This window comes from Lolium rigidum, chromosome 1, assembly GCF_022539505.1.
Source record: "Lolium rigidum isolate FL_2022 chromosome 1, APGP_CSIRO_Lrig_0.1, whole genome shotgun sequence".
Lineage (NCBI taxonomy): Eukaryota > Viridiplantae > Streptophyta > Magnoliopsida > Poales > Poaceae > Lolium > Lolium rigidum.
The window spans coordinates 72,761,942-72,779,726 of record NC_061508.1 but is presented as its reverse complement, the minus strand read 5'-3'; the positions used below and the strand labels follow the sequence as shown (position 1 = coordinate 72,779,726).

At 45.9% G+C, this 17,785-nt stretch overlaps 3 protein-coding genes across 4 annotated transcripts; 1 reads left to right on the top strand and 2 right to left on the bottom strand.

The window, feature by feature from the left end:
• Nucleotides 1-5,158: 5,158 nt before the first annotated feature.
• LOC124675663 (zinc finger protein HD1-like) lies at nt 5,159-7,655 on the bottom strand. Its single transcript, XM_047211738.1, has 2 exons — nt 6,727-7,655; nt 5,159-5,673 (listed from the first exon to the last, which is right to left on the bottom strand). Exons 1-2 carry the CDS (start codon nt 7,495-7,497, stop codon nt 5,314-5,316), a joined length of 1,131 nt encoding a protein of 376 aa, XP_047067694.1. The 5' UTR covers nt 7,498-7,655; the 3' UTR covers nt 5,159-5,313.
• Nucleotides 7,656-10,194: 2,539 nt separating this feature from the next.
• On the top strand, nt 10,195-12,023 carry LOC124675652 (peroxidase 11-like). Of its 2 annotated transcripts, XM_047211724.1 has the most exons (5): nt 10,206-10,271; nt 10,361-10,668; nt 10,768-10,959; nt 11,288-11,453; nt 11,534-12,023. In XM_047211724.1, exons 2-5 carry the CDS (start codon nt 10,435-10,437, stop codon nt 11,944-11,946), a joined length of 1,005 nt encoding a protein of 334 aa, XP_047067680.1. In that variant the 5' UTR covers nt 10,206-10,271; nt 10,361-10,434; the 3' UTR covers nt 11,947-12,023. The 2 variants fall into 2 exon arrangements, with proteins under 2 accessions (XP_047067672.1, XP_047067680.1); XM_047211716.1 differs by having other exon boundaries at nt 10,195-10,668.
• A 304-nt stretch (nt 12,024-12,327) lies between these two features.
• Nucleotides 12,328-15,937, bottom strand: LOC124646730 (LRR receptor kinase SERL2-like). Its single transcript, XM_047187075.1, has 10 exons — nt 15,774-15,937; nt 15,501-15,633; nt 15,307-15,378; nt 15,032-15,175; nt 14,846-14,917; nt 14,681-14,740; nt 14,318-14,562; nt 13,893-14,234; nt 12,965-13,344; nt 12,328-12,847 (listed from the first exon to the last, which is right to left on the bottom strand). Exons 1-10 carry the CDS (start codon nt 15,889-15,891, stop codon nt 12,527-12,529), a joined length of 1,887 nt encoding a protein of 628 aa, XP_047043031.1. The 5' UTR covers nt 15,892-15,937; the 3' UTR covers nt 12,328-12,526.
• Between the last annotated feature and the right edge of the window lie 1,848 nt (nt 15,938-17,785).

Sequence of the window (17,785 nt, the reverse complement as noted above, 5' to 3'; positions counted from 1 at the left end):
ACCTGGGAGACCCAGGCGGATCTGCATTGGTCTTCCACCGTTATCTCCTGCTCAGGGGCGGATTGGGTGGGTTTTGAATTTTTCAGATCTAAGGCGGAATCTTCCCTAGGAAGCTCCTGCGACTCAGATCGGATCTTCGCGACTGCGTCCAGCTCGGCGGTGGTCGCTTCAGCGTTACTTACCAGAGCGTTCCCGTCGGAATCAACGGTTTCGCCGATGAAGATGTGTATGCCGCCAATTGGGACGATGGAGAGCTTGACGGGGTCGGTCCTAGCCGGAATCCAGCACTCGTCCGGAAGGACGATCGGAAAGTTTCCAGCCTAAAGAACACGCCCCACGGCGATCGTGTCGTCGTAGCTTCCCATGGCGGAACCTCCCGGTTCCGGCCTCCAGATGCCTCGGGCCCCACGGTGGGCGCCAACTGTCGTTGCTTAGTAGACGGTACCTCGGAGGAGGGATCCTCACGAGGGGGAAAAGAAGTAGGGGTCATAGGGTGGAGTGTCCTCGGGACGGTAGTATGCGATTTACCTAGCTTCGGAACACATGCACGAAGACAGGGCCTACTGCTGCTTGTCTAGAATTATCTGGGCGCTTTCGCGTTGTTACAATGAGTTGTGGTTGTGCCTCTAGGCGCACAGATCTAGGGTTTACATGGAGAGTCCTAGCCGGAATACAAGTTGCCTAACTACGGTACAATGTCTTGCCGTGTACGTCAAGGATCCGCCTTCCCTTCTACGTCGTACCAGATCCGGCTACCCTTAACGGGCCAAGCCGGATCCGACTCCAATATCGGTCCGGTGGATCCGGCTCCTTGTTCCTAGGCTGGTCTTCATCCTACTTGATCTACAGCAAATGGGCCACCCGATGGGCCTCATGCCACCATCACCGTCTATGGGCCACCCGGGCTTGCCGGATCCAGGCACTGTCGATGGTACACCCATGAAGTATACCCACAACACAAACCCTGGCCACCCCCTCTCTACCTCCTCCATAGACTGCTCCGGCTTAGGCGAAGCCCTGCATTTTTTCTCCTCCACCACCACCACGCCGTCGTGCTGCTGGGATTCCGTGGAGATCTACCACACCTCCGCTAGCCGCTAGAACGGGAAGAGGACGGGCTTCATCGACACCGTACGCGCGATCGAGTATGGAAGTGCTGCCGGATTGCAGCACCGGGACGATCGACTACATCAACAACGAGATCTGATCTCGTAGGCTTTGGAATCTTCGAGGGTTAGTCTCACATACATCTCGTTGCTCCGATCTCATAGATTAGATCTTGGCTTTTCCATAGATTAGATCTTGGATTTATTCGTCTTTGCGGTAGAAATTTTTTGTTTTCCATGCATCGAACCCATCAACAAGATCTGCCCTCTCCTAGAGTAGGAGAGGACCTTCGCCTCCGCCGCCACCTCAATAAATCTCAGGAAAAACATGGCTTAGATTTTTGGGCGAAACGGAGGCGTCTGTTAAAAGTGGGACCCGAGACGATGCCCAAGGCCAAACGAGCTTGGGTGGTGCTCCCAGTGCTGAAGGGCGCACCACCAGGTTTCTTTTGGACCTCGTGGGTCCCCTCACGTGCTTATTTGGCCCACAGTGCTTCTTCGGGTGAAAAAATGATCAGGGTTTTTATTTTGATTTTTAGGTGTCCAGAAGGTTCCTCAAACAATAAAAAATGAAAAAAGCAGGTTTTCCGCCTCCCAGAAGTTAAATACCAATGAAGGGGACTTTGTAGGGAAGTCCTGAAAATCAACTAAAATGCATAAATAATGATGTATGATGGCAAATATCAATAAAAAATAAACATATATGTAGCAATAGTGATGATGTAAAATGCATGTATCACTTCCCATGCCAGATTATCCGGCCCCCAAGATGGAATATCTGGCCCCCAAGATGGAATATCTGGCCCCCAAGATGGAATATCCGACCAAATATCCGGGTGGTATACTAGGAGCATTTCGCGAAAGTCCTTAGCCATTTTTTGGGCCCAAATATTTCCAAATAATCCAGCCCGGATAATCCGCCCCCACTAGGACCATACATAACTTGAGCATCCAGACTCCGATTTTGATGATCTTGGGATCGTTTTGAAACTAGTAACAAGATCTAAAAGATCGTGAAGGGAACCATCATAGTACGACAAGGGAGGATAGAAACAAATGATGATAGGTTTAACCTATCTAAAAAAGACAAACCGGTAAAACCTCCAACCTTGAAAATGTAACAAGTTTTCCGTGCAAAATCCGTTCTTGATAAACTAGAGCTTGTCATGGAGATTAACACAAGCTCTAAGTCATCTCATTCTAAGTCATCTCATGGATAAGAACAAAATAAGAAGCAAGAAAGATGATGCAAGGATGTAAGGATTTAAGCTATCTCCGAAGGATACAATCGAGTTACTCGCTCGAGAGCCCTCTTCATAGTACGACCATCTATCCTATAAACCGGTCTCTCAACTACATCACGAGACCGGTAAGAAAGAAACCCTATCAAGATCAAACCTTAACCTTGCGCATTTCACTTGAGTTCGATGATGACGTTGTTGACCGCAACAAGTGGAACGCCTTTCTTGAATGTCCTTGCTCGATGAAGTCTTGTGGATCTCTCCCCCATACACTAATATGGGAGAGCTTCTTCTTTGGTGCACCTTCACATACCCATGAAAACAATATGAATTGCAAGCTTCAAGCATATGATCTTCTCGGGATAGCTCATCTTAAACTTGCACACCATTTCTTCTTTCTTCCTTATGTTCATGTCTTGAGGATATGGATGAGAGCTCACACTATCTTCTTCTTCAAGACATACTTGACACTTGATCTTCTTCATTTTGTTCTTCTTGCAACCTTAAAGCCAACATATAGTTCAACCATTGCCTATGAATAAATCCTACAAGTAACACTCAATGCAAACATTAGTCCATAGAGATTGTCATTAATTACTAAACCACCCATGGGGGCTCGATGCACTTTCACCATTGCTAGTAGGCTTGGGCCGAGGGGAGTGGAGTTTGAAGTTAGCCAACAGGTCGGCTCATAGCATGGATCATCATCACCGCCTATATATAAAAATCTTGCCAGCCACCTGCTAGCGTTAATCGCTTCATTTGTCAATCACTTCATTTGTAGTATGTGGCATTCATCACACTTCACGTATAATGAAGTTTTGATGGCTGGCATTCATGATTTTTTTCTTCTATTTGTTTGACATATTTTTCCACGTTCAAATCTTGTTTCTCATGTATGCTTTGCATAGTTCGTGCTTTGTTTTGTTTGTTGTGTTTAATTATAACAAAGGTTTCATCCCCTCGGCCGCAAATCCCACGCGCACATAAGCAATGGGTCACGGCAAACAAGAGGCACATCATATCAATCCTTGTATGCAACTGTAACATCCCAACTTTTACAACTTTATTTAGTTGTCCAGGGTGAAAAAGTTTCACCATCTAGTGTACGTACAAGCATGGGCATGCTCCGGCTATACGCTGGAACGAGGTTGAGCGAAGCGGGTGATGTTTTACCAGTAAGATCGATCATTGCACTAGCATACTTAGTGCGAGCCACATATCGTGGAGCGGCTGTCGCGGCGTCACTGAGCCACACAGAACTGCTAGAAATCGGAAGTGGCTGGTACAAAATTTGCTAATTGCATATGTTGCTGAAACTACGTCCAGCGGATGAGCCACTTACATCTTGACTCCCGCTGTCTTCTCTCATCCTCCCTCATCCTCATCTTACTTCCTCTTGCGACGCGTGGCATATAGAGAGACCACTTTCCAAGAATTTTCTGTTACCACAACGCGTCACTTGTCTCGTGCGGTAGATTCCTTTTGTGAAGGTCAGACTTCTCAAACGATTTCTCTCATGTTCGTCTGAACAGTCAAATAGGCTTCAGCCGAACACGTGTCTGATCTATATCCAGGCCGGACGCTCGGACGGCCCAACGAACGAGCCTATCACCTGGTCAGCTCCGCCCCCCGCCGACGCACGAAACGGCGCACGCGGCGGCGGCGCCGCACTGCCACCCAATGCCAACGGTCCGACCCGCGCCGGGGGTTTCGCCATCCGTGCCGCGGAAGCGCCGAGGTATACGTATCATCCGCTCTTTGCATCCGCCGAGGTCTTCGTATTGGCTGCGTTCGTTTCAGACAACGAAGAACAGTGCTAGTATACTTCTAGCCTCCTCTGTCGCTAGGTTTCCACGAAGCTATTTTTGCCTCACAAGGATCCCGGAGCATGGAAATGTTGATCTCAGTAATGCGTGAAGGAGGAATCGACAAATCCTCTCATGAATGTTCCACTGAATCATTGTTGTTTCCTTGTCTGAATTTTGCAATGTTCATGTCTACAAGCAATAAGCTGGAGGTCCTTTTTCTGCCCTCAAGGCTCAAGATCCAGGACAATGTTGCTTACCAGTCTCCCTCTTTTACATAGAATTTTGAATGTGTAATGAGCATGTGGACTTACCAAGAACCAAAGTCATCTAGCAAACAGATTTTGATTGCGCTTTGGATACAGCTGTCAAGATACACCCTATAGTGCCTTTATCAGATTGTTCATGGATAAACCTAGCCAAAGTCCCATTGTTCCTTGGAACCATTTAGATACATGCAGTTCACTGAAAGAACAGAACGCAATGCGAATGCAAATGTGCATAGATCCGAAAGCGCTTTGACAGCTTCATCTTTGTTTGCCACGGAGTTGTCTGTGAATGAGAGAGCATTTTTGGATTTATGCACGTTTCATTCAGGAAAAATCATGCAGGCTTTTGTGTGGGTTGAGGACTCGACCAAAACGTTAATATCTGGAGCAAACCCCAGCAGTATCTTCCATCTGCCATCTGGTAAGGAAACAAGATTTGATTCCATTCAACCTAAGCTGGTTAGCAGAAGCAAGGTGAGAGACGATTGTTGCTCGGTCATTGGGGGTCAGCAAATAAACGAGCTTTGACTTCTGTTATGATTCCAGTCAATATAAGCTAGTTAACAAAACCAATCTTTCATTCTTAGTGACAATCCAAATATCCAATGATCCCATAGTGATCTATGCAGGCATTCACAATCCATCCTTCAATAGTTAATACTGCTCTTTGTTCACTTGAAATATCAAAGCGACCGAGCAAGTATCCCATAATGCATATTTTTCTATCTCAAATATAGAAAGCAAAACATGGCTACTAAGATACCTTATCAATTAAGGTTCACATACCACACAATTATTCGGAGCACCGATCTACCTGAACTGCTTGCACTGGACCTTATTGTTCTGGTAAGTACATATATATGCTAATGTAATGTCTCATAGAGTCTCATTAAAACCATGGAACAGTACTGTAGCTACTGTCAGACAGAGCTGCAGCCGAGAACATCTGGTCCACTTCCATTTCCGCTTCTGATATTTTCGCGAAGCGGCCCTTGATCCTCGGCCGTGCTTCAGCATAAGCTTTCCTTGTTGCGTAACGTGTGGTCTTCTCGAACGTTCTGGTCTTCTTCTTCTCCTTGTACCTGAGGACTTTGGCCTCTCTGTCCATGGAGCTGAAGTGTAGTGGCATCTGAAGTGGAGGACCTGAGTGGAGGCTGCTGGCTCGAGCAGGTGTAGGGATGATGGAGTGGGGCAGATCTACCACCGTATTGTCTGGTACTATTCCCCCTTCCATTGATGATAACGATATCTGAAATGGAATTGAAAAATGGTCAGAAACCCTTCAATGATATGTAGATGGGTTTTATTTAGTTCAATGTACATAAGTTTTAATAACTCTTTTTACTGTTGCATAGTAATTATTTTTGTAAAGTTGCACTCAGGGATAAAATCTACATTTGACTTATTAGCTATGAAAGAATTATGGAACAGAGGGAGTATCTGATAATATCTCATGTACTTTCATTTATTATTTGGTATCTATAAAAAGGTTGGTAAACACAGACCTTAGTTTCTAGTTGGAAGAAAACTTGCGAGTTTGCTTATGGAGTGACTTTTTAGTTACTGAAAAAAACTTGGGTGTTTCATGTGAAGAAACTATAAATCAATAAACTAGATATTAGTTGTATACTTTTATTTGGAGTGTCTGTGACGGCAGTTCTAATTAGTTGGTGTACTTTCCTAGAGATGAATTGTGTACTTTCCTAGCTGGAAGACAATTTGTGGGTTAACATGGATCCACTATTTACTTACTGAGCTTACCTGGGTGTTCTGTGTGTAGAAGTACACAAATAATCATTTCATCTGTGTGGGGGATAAGTTGTGTATTTTCTTTTGAGTGTCTATGACAGCAGTTCTCTTTTAATGACTGATGCTTTACTTGACATGAATTGTGTACTTCTCTAGTTGGCAGAGTTATGGATTGACTGTTTAGTTGTTTTGAGAGAGACTGGCTTTTTAGTTAGTAGTCTTACTTTGATGTTCTATGTTTAGTACACGAACAAATCAATTAATCTGCCTAGAGATGAGCTGTGTACGTTTCTTTGGAGTGGCTATGACGCAGTTCTATTTTGGAAATAATCAGCTAAGGTTGTCTGCCTAGAAGTGGAAAAAGTTGAAGAAAAAACAGAAAGGGTGAGGAAACACTAAATACCCGCGTTTCACTTGCACCAAAAACTTTATACACTGGTTGGTCTTAGCATTTTATTTCAGATGGTCTTTCAAATGAAGTAGCATGAACTCTAAATTAAACAAATTATAGCATGAATGTAAATTGTAATGCCATAATAATAGATGAACTCACGCTGTTGTTGACTGAATCTGTGTAAACACTGACCCCAGCAGTCATCGATACAGCCTGCTCTGCCCCCACAAGTGCATAACCACTCTGCTGGGGCTTACTCACGGTAGCAAACTGCGAAGGTACCACACACTCGCTCCCTTCCTTCTCTGCATATTCCTTTTGCATCGGCTGCAGATGTTGCTGTTCTTGCATCACGTACTGCGCTCGGTTGTTGTTCATGCGGCTATCATAGTAGGAATTGTACCCGACAAGATCAAAATACTCATCCACTTCACCAAAGTATGTGCTGCTGCTCCTGTTGTCGCCACTGCAATTGTGGTTAGCAGAATTTTTGCTGAGTAGCAACCAAGACGCCTCCTCTTCCTTGCAGCTGAGGATGTTAGTGGTGACTGCTGCCTCAGCAAGTAAAGAAGCAGCCGGAATGGCTGTGGCCGGGTGCGAAACCACAGGCACGCACTGGTGCATCCCGGCGAGCAGGTTTGCGTAGTGCGCCTGTGCTTCATAGGCGGCGCAAGACGCTACAGCGTCTGTGCGGCATTGCAGCAGCGCTGGTGCATGCTCGTGGGCCTCGGAGAGGCACACGCGCTCATGGCGCGAGGCCACACGGTTTGCACTGTGGATCCGCACATCACAAGACGCGCAGAGGTATGCGGAGTCGGCGTGGCAGTACACCACGCTTGGCACCATGCAACATCCGTCACACGGCCTGCTCCAGCTCCCCTCTTGCCCAACCGCCTCCTCGTAAATGGTGCTGCTGGAATTGGAGTTCATGAACAAGGAGGCCTTGTGGCTTGCACCACACAGACCATGTAAGGGGTATTAATGAATGTAGTAGCTACTATTTCCCTAGATATCTGTGTATGTTTCTTCTTCTGTTCCTCTACCTTTCATGGCTCTTTCTTAGGTTTTCATGCACTGCATATGTGAGTGTGGAGGAAGGTCAGCTATGTTGGCAGTTCAGTGCAGGGTACTAATAGAGAGTGTCAGTGGAGTGACACTTGGCACCATTCTTGGGGGCGAGGATGTTTGTGTGATTAGCTTGTTATTAGTGTTGGATGTTGCTGCCTCACTATCCTGCACCAGTGCCGCTGTTATGATGCAGAGTCGTATTCAGATAAACATTTTATGCACCTTTTCAGCTAAATCTGCTTGAGCTGATATAACATCTTTCTGGGGAAAGAATTTTGCATGTTTGCATTCAGAAGACTTAAATCTTTTCTGATTAGTATTGTCCCAATTTATCTAGGGAAGATCCTTGTGTTCACTTTTTTAAGTCTGGATTCATTTTCCAGTTGAGCTGACCAGCTTCTGATGCAAATCCGGAGAGAACTCTCGCATATATCCTACGATTGGCCCTAAATGATGCAATTTTCTTTCCCTGGACTGGATTAAGACTAAAGGCAGAAACTAGAGAGAACTAGAAGCCATCATGGTATAAAGGTGGCAAGGCAAAGGGACTGGAAGATGCTGCATCTATCTTTATGTGCAGTTGCACACCCTTTTGCAAAAGAGAAAGCCGTGTGTCTTCTGATGGATTCCAAAGCATGAGGGTTTTTTGCCATTCATTGGCGCTCCTCCTTAGCCGTTCCGCATTTTGGAACCTCAAGTGTGAGATAGCTGGTTGCGATATTCAGAAAAGCTCAAAAGCCCCATGCCATGTCACTAGATAGTTTCTTTGCCGTCCCAATCATCTGAAAATATCTAAGATGGTGCGTAGTGGAGAATTCAATTTACCGATGCGTCTTGCTTATGTCAGCTATGAGGATTTTCTAACCAATAAATGAACGTTCATTGCATCTCGCACTTGCGCATTCTATCTGAAATATTTTATTTTTCGTTTTGAAGGCAGATCCATCTCCAGCAGTGTAGCCTCTGACCTTCTGAGTTATGCATTTGTTACTAGCCCTTTCTAACCAAAAAATGAACGTTCATTGCATCTTGCGCTCGCGCATTCTATCTGAAAATCTTTTATTTTTTGTTTTGAAGGCAGATCCATCTCCAGCAGTGAAGCCTCTGATCTTGTGAGTCATGCATTTCTTACTAGCCCTTTCACACCATCAATGGTGAATTCATCTTTTAGTACTATGTTGTTTTAGAAATACTCCCATTAGTGTTCTTAGTTTTTCGAGTCAGCCAAACATACCTTGTGGATTGATAATTGAATTTCCTTGTTTGGTGGTTTAAATAAGTTCTATGCCAAACATTAGACGAAAATATATATTATTTTGTACCAGTACTTCTATTTGTGCATTTTCCTTCATCCTTTAAGGGTGTGCAGAGTACTATGGTAGCACAGAAACTAGAATTGCGCATGAAGTTGCTTCAGATCATTCTTCTGGGCAATAGATATTATCAAATCTCAATGGTTGACCAAGTGTATCTCCACACAATTCTTTTAACAGAAGTTAAACTTTCATGCAAGTCTACATCATGGTGACTTGTTTTAGAGAGCTTACTTCGTTATACTACCCAAATTTTTCCTCGGGTATTTTGATCAAAATACAATAGCATGATATGTTGGGAAAATATCTTATCCCCGTCAATAGTTCTATCTTGTATGTACATCTAAAAGCATAAAGATATTTCCTCCTCAAATCTTTCTTTATTCCATTTCATGGGTGCGTATATATAGAGGTGGTGATTGGTGAGTTGCCAAAACAACTGAAAGAATGGGCTCCAGGACGCATGATATTTAGAAGATGGTGACAACTAAAGTAATAAAGAAAATGTCACCAGTTGAGGACTCCACCTGAGATGCCAAAAGGCAAGCAGGAACGAGTGAAGGTTCACCTGGAGGACTGACTATTACAGGCTGGTTTAAACAGACAAGTAGTTGATTAACATTCAGAGGAAAAGCTAAAAAGGTATGTTCCTTTGCACCATATCCTCCTTGGCTTTGGCATACACTTCTTGTACTGTAGCTGTCTGGTTTTCTGTAAGATCCTCATGTCTCTTTCCTTTCCAGATATTCCAAATTGTTGTGCATATGACCGTACTATTTAAGTCTCTTCTCTGGTCCCTGCGCATAACTTTTTTGAGCGCTGCTGCCTCCATTTTTGTTTTCCTCACTGGTATAGATGTCTTCCGCATAATTATTGGTTTCTGTTTGTTTGGAAGGAATTTACATCCCTGTTTCTGCAAACAGTATGATGGATGCATCTGTGTTAACACTTTGGAGTCAATTTCACATATTCATGGAAGATGATCTAACAAAGTAACATAGCAATTTTTCTAGCTGGCATTCAACAACGTAAGTCAAATATGAGAAATTACATAGCAATTTTTCTAGCTGGCATTCAACACCTGTAGATCTGAATTCCTTCTGCTAAAGATGGCACTGGAGACGTCCAAATGATTAAAAAGGGAGAGGACAGCAGGCATGTAATATTATAGTTTTTGCCCCTTTGCAAGTCCTATGATTTTCCAGTATTGGTGGACCTGAAGCCACCAAACACTGCTACAGAGAGAGCCTTTGACCCACTCAGTATGCCACAGCACAGAGCTACAGATACTTTCTGCTTGCTTACTCCACCAACCGCATCAGAGTTAGCTCATCTCCCTCTTGACCAATTTCTCTCCATACGCCACGTAGACAACATAGGATTGTCTTAATCCGCTATAAAGCTCAATGCAGAACGAGAAACTTACCACAAAAACACCTGAACCATCTAAAGTTCCAAACACAGCAAGAGCTAAAACTAGATCAAGATGGCTGCAGCTGCCTTGTGCTTCAGGAGGTTTGCTCTCTCCGTGTCTTGTTTCCTCCTGGCCGTGCCACTGCTGATGGCACAAGACCCTTCAAACCTGAGCCTGGAGCACTATGCGAAGACATGCCCGAATGTGGAGCACGTGGTCCGGACCGAGATGGAGTGCGCGGTGCGCGACGAGCCACGCAATGCCGCTCTGATGCTCCGCCTCCATTTCCACGACTGTTTCGTGCAGGTTGACTACCTAAACACTATATTTTGACTGCACACGCTAACCTGGTGTTCTACCTAAACAGTATTGCGTTTGCTCTGATCATCTGGATGCTTGTTGCAGGGCTGTGACGGCTCGGTGCTGCTTGACGACACGGCAACCTTGATTGGAGAGAAGCAGGCAGAGCAGAATGTGAACTCGTTAAAAGGGTTTGAACTGGTTGACAAGATCAAGGAAAAGCTGGAGGCTGAGTGCCCTGGAACAGTTTCCTGTGCGGATTTGCTTGCCATTGCAGCAAGGGACGCTACTGTCTTGGTAAATAAAACAAAATTCTTTTCTCACTCCCACACTTTTGCTAGCATCAGTCTCATATTAGGCTTTCTATTTGAGGAAATCAAGAAACTAGAAAGATTCATTTTTGGAACAACTCAGTATAGCATTACATCCACTTCATCATAAATAACCTGCTTCGTTTCAAAAATAAATAACCTATTGATGTCTGATAAAACCTGATATGCCATTTGGATACTGTTTGGCTAACAGCCTTTGTATCTAGACTCCCATGCACATAGCCAGATTCATTTCATGCAAACACAGCTTTACAAATTACAAATGTCACAACAAAGGAAACATATTCTTTCAGGTGGGTGGGCCTTACTGGGATGTCCCAGTAGGAAGATTGGACTCCAAGGAGGCAAGTCTTGACCTAGCAAACAAAGACATACCCACCCCTCAGCAGGGCCTCATCACGCTTATTTCCAAGTTCTGGGAGAAGGGCCTTGACGCCACTGACATGGTGGCCCTTGTGGGTATGTTCATTTTCGTTTGACAGCTGCAGGTTTACATTAAATTTATTTCTCTGCTTAATAGAAATATATGTGCATTTAAGGATCCCACACGATTGGATTTGCCCGGTGCGCCAACTTCCGGGACAGGATATATGGTGACTTCGAGATGACATCCAAGAGCAACCCTGCATCAGCAACCTACCTCAGCAAGCTAAAGGAGATCTGCCCCTTGGATGGTGGCGACGACAACATCAGCGCCATGGACAGCTACACTTCCTCCACCTTCGATAATGCTTATTTCGAGACGCTCATCAAGGGCGAGGGCCTCCTCAACTCTGACCAGGAGATGTGGTCAAGTATCGCCGGGTACTCAACGGCCGATACGGTCAACAAGTACTGGGCTGACCCCGCGCTGTTCTTCAAGCAGTTCTCAGACTCCATGGTCAAGATGGGCAACATCACCAACCCTGCAGGTGGTGAGGTCAGGAAGAGCTGCAGATTTGTGAACACCTAAGCTGGAGAAACTTTTGTTTGCGCCTTTCCTTTTCATGGTTGATGATTGTCTGGAAATAAGAATGTTTTGCCTGGGATACTATATAATACTGATATATGTATATTTTCAGTCACACTATATAAAATATGTTTAGGCTATATGAATTAATGGAGATATAGACATATAGTGATATACATCATGTATTTTGAGGGTTTTGCACAACCTGTTATGTATACACATCAACAATGGATTCTGATAAGATTTTAGCTCCTGTTTCATTCTGAAAAACCTGCAACAAAAGTAGCAAAAAAAGACAAGAATATACAAGCCAAGCTAATCAAAACTTTACATCTTCAAGAGACACTTATTGTTACAAGCTATAACTGCTACTCTTATTGTTTTAGCTACTATCTGTAATATTAATAGGTTAATACTGTCACAAGGAGTGTGCTCTCTCCTGTGTACAATTAATCTAAGGTACATACATCACTATTTATACTTTACTTCAGTACGGATTGTTTTCCAAATCTATATAGGATTTCTTATGCTGTACAAGGACTGCTGCTGGTGTCTCAAATTGTGATGTCACCTGGTGATCATGTCATCTTGGCCCAGAGAGCTCGACGGCCTGCACCAGCATCGACGAGTCGTCGGTTAGGTCAGAGTAGCAGCGGCTGAAGGTGAACTCAGGTACTGTGAACTTGTGGGAGTCGGCCCGCTGTGACGCCTGCCACCGCTCTGCAAGCCCGTCGCCTTCCAGCATGCGGACCACCTCTGACATCTTTGGTCGGTGGCCTGGGAGGTACTGGGTGCACAGGAGCGCCACCTGCACCATCTCCTGAAGCTCAATCCGGTCGTAGCTGCTCCTCAAGCCCTTGTCAACCAGCACATCAAGTTTCTTCTCGTGGTGCATCTTCTTCACCTGATCATTAAACAATGCTGTCATTCCATTAGCTTTGCTCAAGTTATTTTGCAGAACTTCCAACAAAGGTAAAATTTTGCAGTAGTTTTGTTCAAGTAGATTGCAGAAGTTCATTACCCAGTCCAGCATGGCTCCCTTCTGATTTGATGCCTTGCCAAACTCCACTGCTGTCTGGCCAGTGATCAGCTCCAGCAGCAGGATACCAAAGCCAAAGACGTCCGTTTTCTCAGATGACTGCCCAGTGGAGAGGTACTCAGGTGCGATGTGTCCAACGGTGCCCCGCACCGCAGTAGTGACGTGTGAGTCCTGATGATCAAGGAGCTTTGCAAGCCCAAAATCCCCGACGATGGCCTCACAGCAGTCGTCCAGCAAGACGTTGGCCGCCTTGACATCCCTGTGGATGATCTTGGGGTCACACTGTTCATGAAGGTAAAGTAGACCTCTTGCTGCTCCAAGGGCTATCCTCTTCCTGGTGATCCAGTCCAAAGGTGGCTTTCCTGGAATAATTACACCAGAATAAAGTGGCGATTTCTTTTGATAGGAATCATATGCTCTGTGATAAACCTATGTCCAAAGAAAACGAAAATAAAGGGAAGAATCCAATTCTAAGTCTTTTTCATGTTCCACTTATCGGGTTGCAACTTTTAATTTTACATCGTTCTTTTTGGGCGTGACATGATGGGAAAATTCTAGAGCGAACATATTCTGCACGACAAGTGGGTCTATTATAGGGCCAACAGTTCTCCTACTGGCATTTGATTCTCGGGCTAAGATTCTCCTAGCCTTACTAGACAAGGATGGTTGCTTGGTAACATGAAAAGATTTACTTTGCTTGACTAGGTCACTAGTAACCAGAACAAAACAGGGAGGAAGCTTAGCCGAAACTGAGCACTCCTGCACAAGCAAGGCAAGTACAGCCACTGCTAAGCAATGAAGCTTGCTTTCCTTGGGTATGTCCAAAATGAACTAGTTCTGTCTAGCCTAGTAAAGCAAGGGATATCAAGGAACATAATAAGTAGGCAGATCGGGAAACTGAGATGCTGACCTTTCAGGCGTGAAGCGACGCTTCCATTTGACATGTATGGGTAGACTAGTAGCCTCTCAGTGGCAGTCATGCAGAACCCGAGGATCCTGAGGAGGTTCCGGTGGACCGCCAAGCTGATCATTTCAACTTCGGTCTTGAACTGCAACTCGCCTCCTGCAGCATTACCGTCCTTGAGCCGTTTGACAGCCACAAGCGTTCCATCGGGGAGCTGCCCCATGTACACATGTCCGAAGCCGCCTTTCCCAAGTATGTTCTTGCTGCTGAATTTGTCGGTTGCAACCTGCAGCTCCTTGAACTGAAACCTCTTGGCATTCCCAAGGCTAACGTTCTCCATGTGTTGATCTGCACTAGAAACAGTGCTTCGTTAATCATCAGGCTCCGAAGTCCAATAGATGCAAAAACTGCATGGAAGTTTCATCGCTTACCATCCATGTCGAAAAGGATCTGCCGGTTCCGACGCTGTCTCCACCAGAACAAGAACCCAGCAGCAAGGAAGAGGAAGGTCATGCAACCAGTCACAACACCAAACGCGACCGCAAACTTGTGGCTTTTAGTCTTCGTCGGCGCAGCGCCTTGCGAACCATTCAGGTTGTAGGAAATTGGCATCTGCGCGGTCCCGTAGCAGTCTTTCTCCATGTTTGCATCGCATATGAGAGGGTTTCCAACTATGCTGCAATAGAAAGAGAACCAAGAGCAGAACAAACCTTACACCTAAGACTTGATACAGGTTCCGTACTTCCAACACGTTATTCAAACAGGAAGGAGCACAAATTAAACCGCGGCCTTACTTGTATGTTCTTGCCAAAGATCCCGGTACTGGGCCACTTAGGTTATTGTATGACAAATCTCTGCAGTGGACAAGTGCACCGTGAGCTAGACAGGAAGGAGTAGCAATTCTTTTTTGTTTTCGATAAAGGGAATTACTAGTACTTGGTAAGCAAGATATCACTCACAGGAAAATAAGTTGCGACAGATTAGCTGATGCTGAAGGGAATGGCCCGGACAGGGTGTTGTTATTGAGCCTCCTGGTCAAATTACAACCAACCTTAACTTACTACTAGCAGTATAGTTTGGGATTGGCGCATTAAATAATAAATACAGAGAAATGGGAAGTCCCAAGTAAATGCAGCAGAGCTCACATATACTGGAGGCTTTGGAGGTGGCCCACGGATGCTGGGATTTCCCCATAGAATCTGTTGCTGGAGAGGTCCAGTGTCTTGAGACTCGCAAGGTTGCCGATCTCGGCCGGGATTGGGCCGGTTATGACGTTGTTCTGCAGGAGCCTGCACCCAAAGAAAAGGATGGTAAGAGCTTCCAGTCACAAATGAAGAGTTGAACTCTGAATGGAAATTTTCCTTGTAAAAAAGGGATATCCATCATCAGAAGATAAAGAGGTCAAGAGGAAGACACTCACACGGTCTCCAGGCTGGTCAGGTTCCCTATGGCTGGGGCGAGGATGCCGGAGAGGTTCTGGCTTGGCGCCTCCCTGCATATAGACCAATGGTTGTAACTTAGGAGGGGAAGCTCAACTGCATACAGAGATGGGTGCAGGTGTAACAGTCGGAGTACTAGTGGTGGGAGGAGGGTGATTGAGCTTGGGTTGCTTACAGTCCGGTGACGAAGTTGTCTGGGGAGCAGGTGACCATGGCGAAGCTGCAGGGGTCGACGGAGTCCTGGTCCCAGTTCCTGAGCACGCCGTGCGGGTCCTTGAGGAGGCTCTTGATCCCAATCAGCGCTTGCACTGCAGGCAGGCGGGCAGACAGACCCGAAATCAGCAAGAAACCAATCCAAGAAAACAGAGACGGGCATGGTTCTTGGTTTGACTGCAGAAACAGCCGCAGAGCCATGGATTCGGAAATAGCAGAAGGGAGAGATAGGGACCTTCGTTGTTGACGCCCTTGGGGGAGAGGAGGGCGGCGGTGAAAGGGGAGGAGACGACGGCGAGCAGCAGCACCGCCGCCGCCATCAGCTGCTGCAGGGAGAGGGGAGGCGCCTCCATTGCCGAGGGCGTGGCGAGGTGTGGGTGGTTCGAGTGTGACTGCCTCCTGCTGGGTGTAGTGCGACGTGTGTTCAAACATGGAACAGACGTGAGAGCCAAAATGGCAGGAGGGAGAGGCACCACACCCTGGGTCCCGGCCCCTGTGGTGTCAGCGGGAGGCTGAGATGACAGAAAAGAGAGAAGATGCCTGTCCTGTGGCAGCCAGCGGAAAGCACAAAAGGGGAGGGAGGGAGGGGACAGAGGTGACCGCTACCTGACCTGAGAGCCCCTGCCCGGTATGGGAAACCGGGATGGGGAAGAAATGGGGGTGACCCCTGTTTACGGAAGTGGTAAAAAGCTATAGTGCATACATGAGGCAGTAATTATTTTTAGCTGTGCATATAAGGTTTCTTGGCTTATTTCATTTTATTTTCATTGTAGATTACCTTTTTAAGCACATTAAACTAGTGTAAATTTAAGATTTGCCTCAAGTGATTGATTGTAGATTATCTTTCTAAACGGGAATGGTTCGAAGCACCTAGCGATGCATTAAGTGAGGGCAACGCTACAAGTTACAAGAAGGACCCTAGAAAAAAGTAAAATTTACAACCTAGTCCTAGGAAAACCACATAGAAGACCTTAGAAAGATTTTTAAAAGCAACCTAGTCCACTGCGTCACCACCTACGACAAGAGATAGACGCCTACCTCGGCCATCGTCTTCATAATCGAGGACAAAATCACTTGAGATGAAGAAGGTGCCTGACATTGCCGCAACATCATCGGAGGAGGGCCTCCACTGAAGGAGGTTGAAAGGATGCCTCCATGGCATCGCTAGATGCCTTCCCTTGGCATCAAAGATCGGTGGTCTGCTCCGGACCACTGTGGAATAGCTCGTTGTTGCAGCAGAGTCTTCTCGTCGTCGGCGAGCTAGAACTCTGAGAATGCCTGCAATACTCCTTCCCCCCTCGCCTCCATTACGTCCAGAGAAGCATGCACGAACAATTCTCGAAAACACAACCCCCTGGAACTCCAGGTTTTATGGAGCGGTCGATGGAGGTCGTCGACTCGTTGTCACCGCTTGTGGCTCCTACCATGGGAGAACCACGACGATGAAGGCCACCATCAACAAGCATCGGATCTGGCTGCGATCCCACCGCGAGACCCTTGACATCACGTCAGACACAGGCACAAGGCCACCACCTACATATTGGACTGCTACTACTACATCAACATAACCTATCTACTCGGACACCCCTCCTCGACCAATTTTGACCGAATATTCTAGCGAAGAGTCCATCGGATTGGGCCAACCTGTGGTGGAGGACTCAAGTTAGTGTAGAGGATTGAGAGAGGAGAGGTGTGAGTAATTCGTGTATTGGTTGTAATCTCGGCGTCCTATCTCGGAGCATCATCATGGATTTGTGATCGACTTTGTGTCCGAACCTCTAAGAATGTATAATTGTGCAAACGATCTAAGGCCGTGTCCAACATGGCCACCCATTTGGTCCACGCGTGTGATGGCGTGTAACTCACACGTTCGTTGGGAACCCCAAGAGGAAGGTATGATGCGCACAGTAGCAAGTTTTCCCTCAGAAAGAAACCAAGGTTTAATCGAACCAGTAGGAGCCAAGAAGCACGTTGAAGGTTGATGGTCGCGAAATGTGATGCGGCGCAACACCAGGGATTTCGGCGCCAACACGGAACCTGCACAACACAACCAAAGTACTTTGCCCCAACGAAACAGTGAGGTTGTCAATCTCACCGGCTTGCTGTAACAAAGGATTAAACGTATCGAGTGGAAGATGTTTGCAAAGAAAACAAGTAAAACACAATTGCAGTAGATTGTATGCTATGTAAAGAATAGGACCGGGGTCCACAGTTCACTAGAGGTGTCTATCCCATAAGATAAAGCAT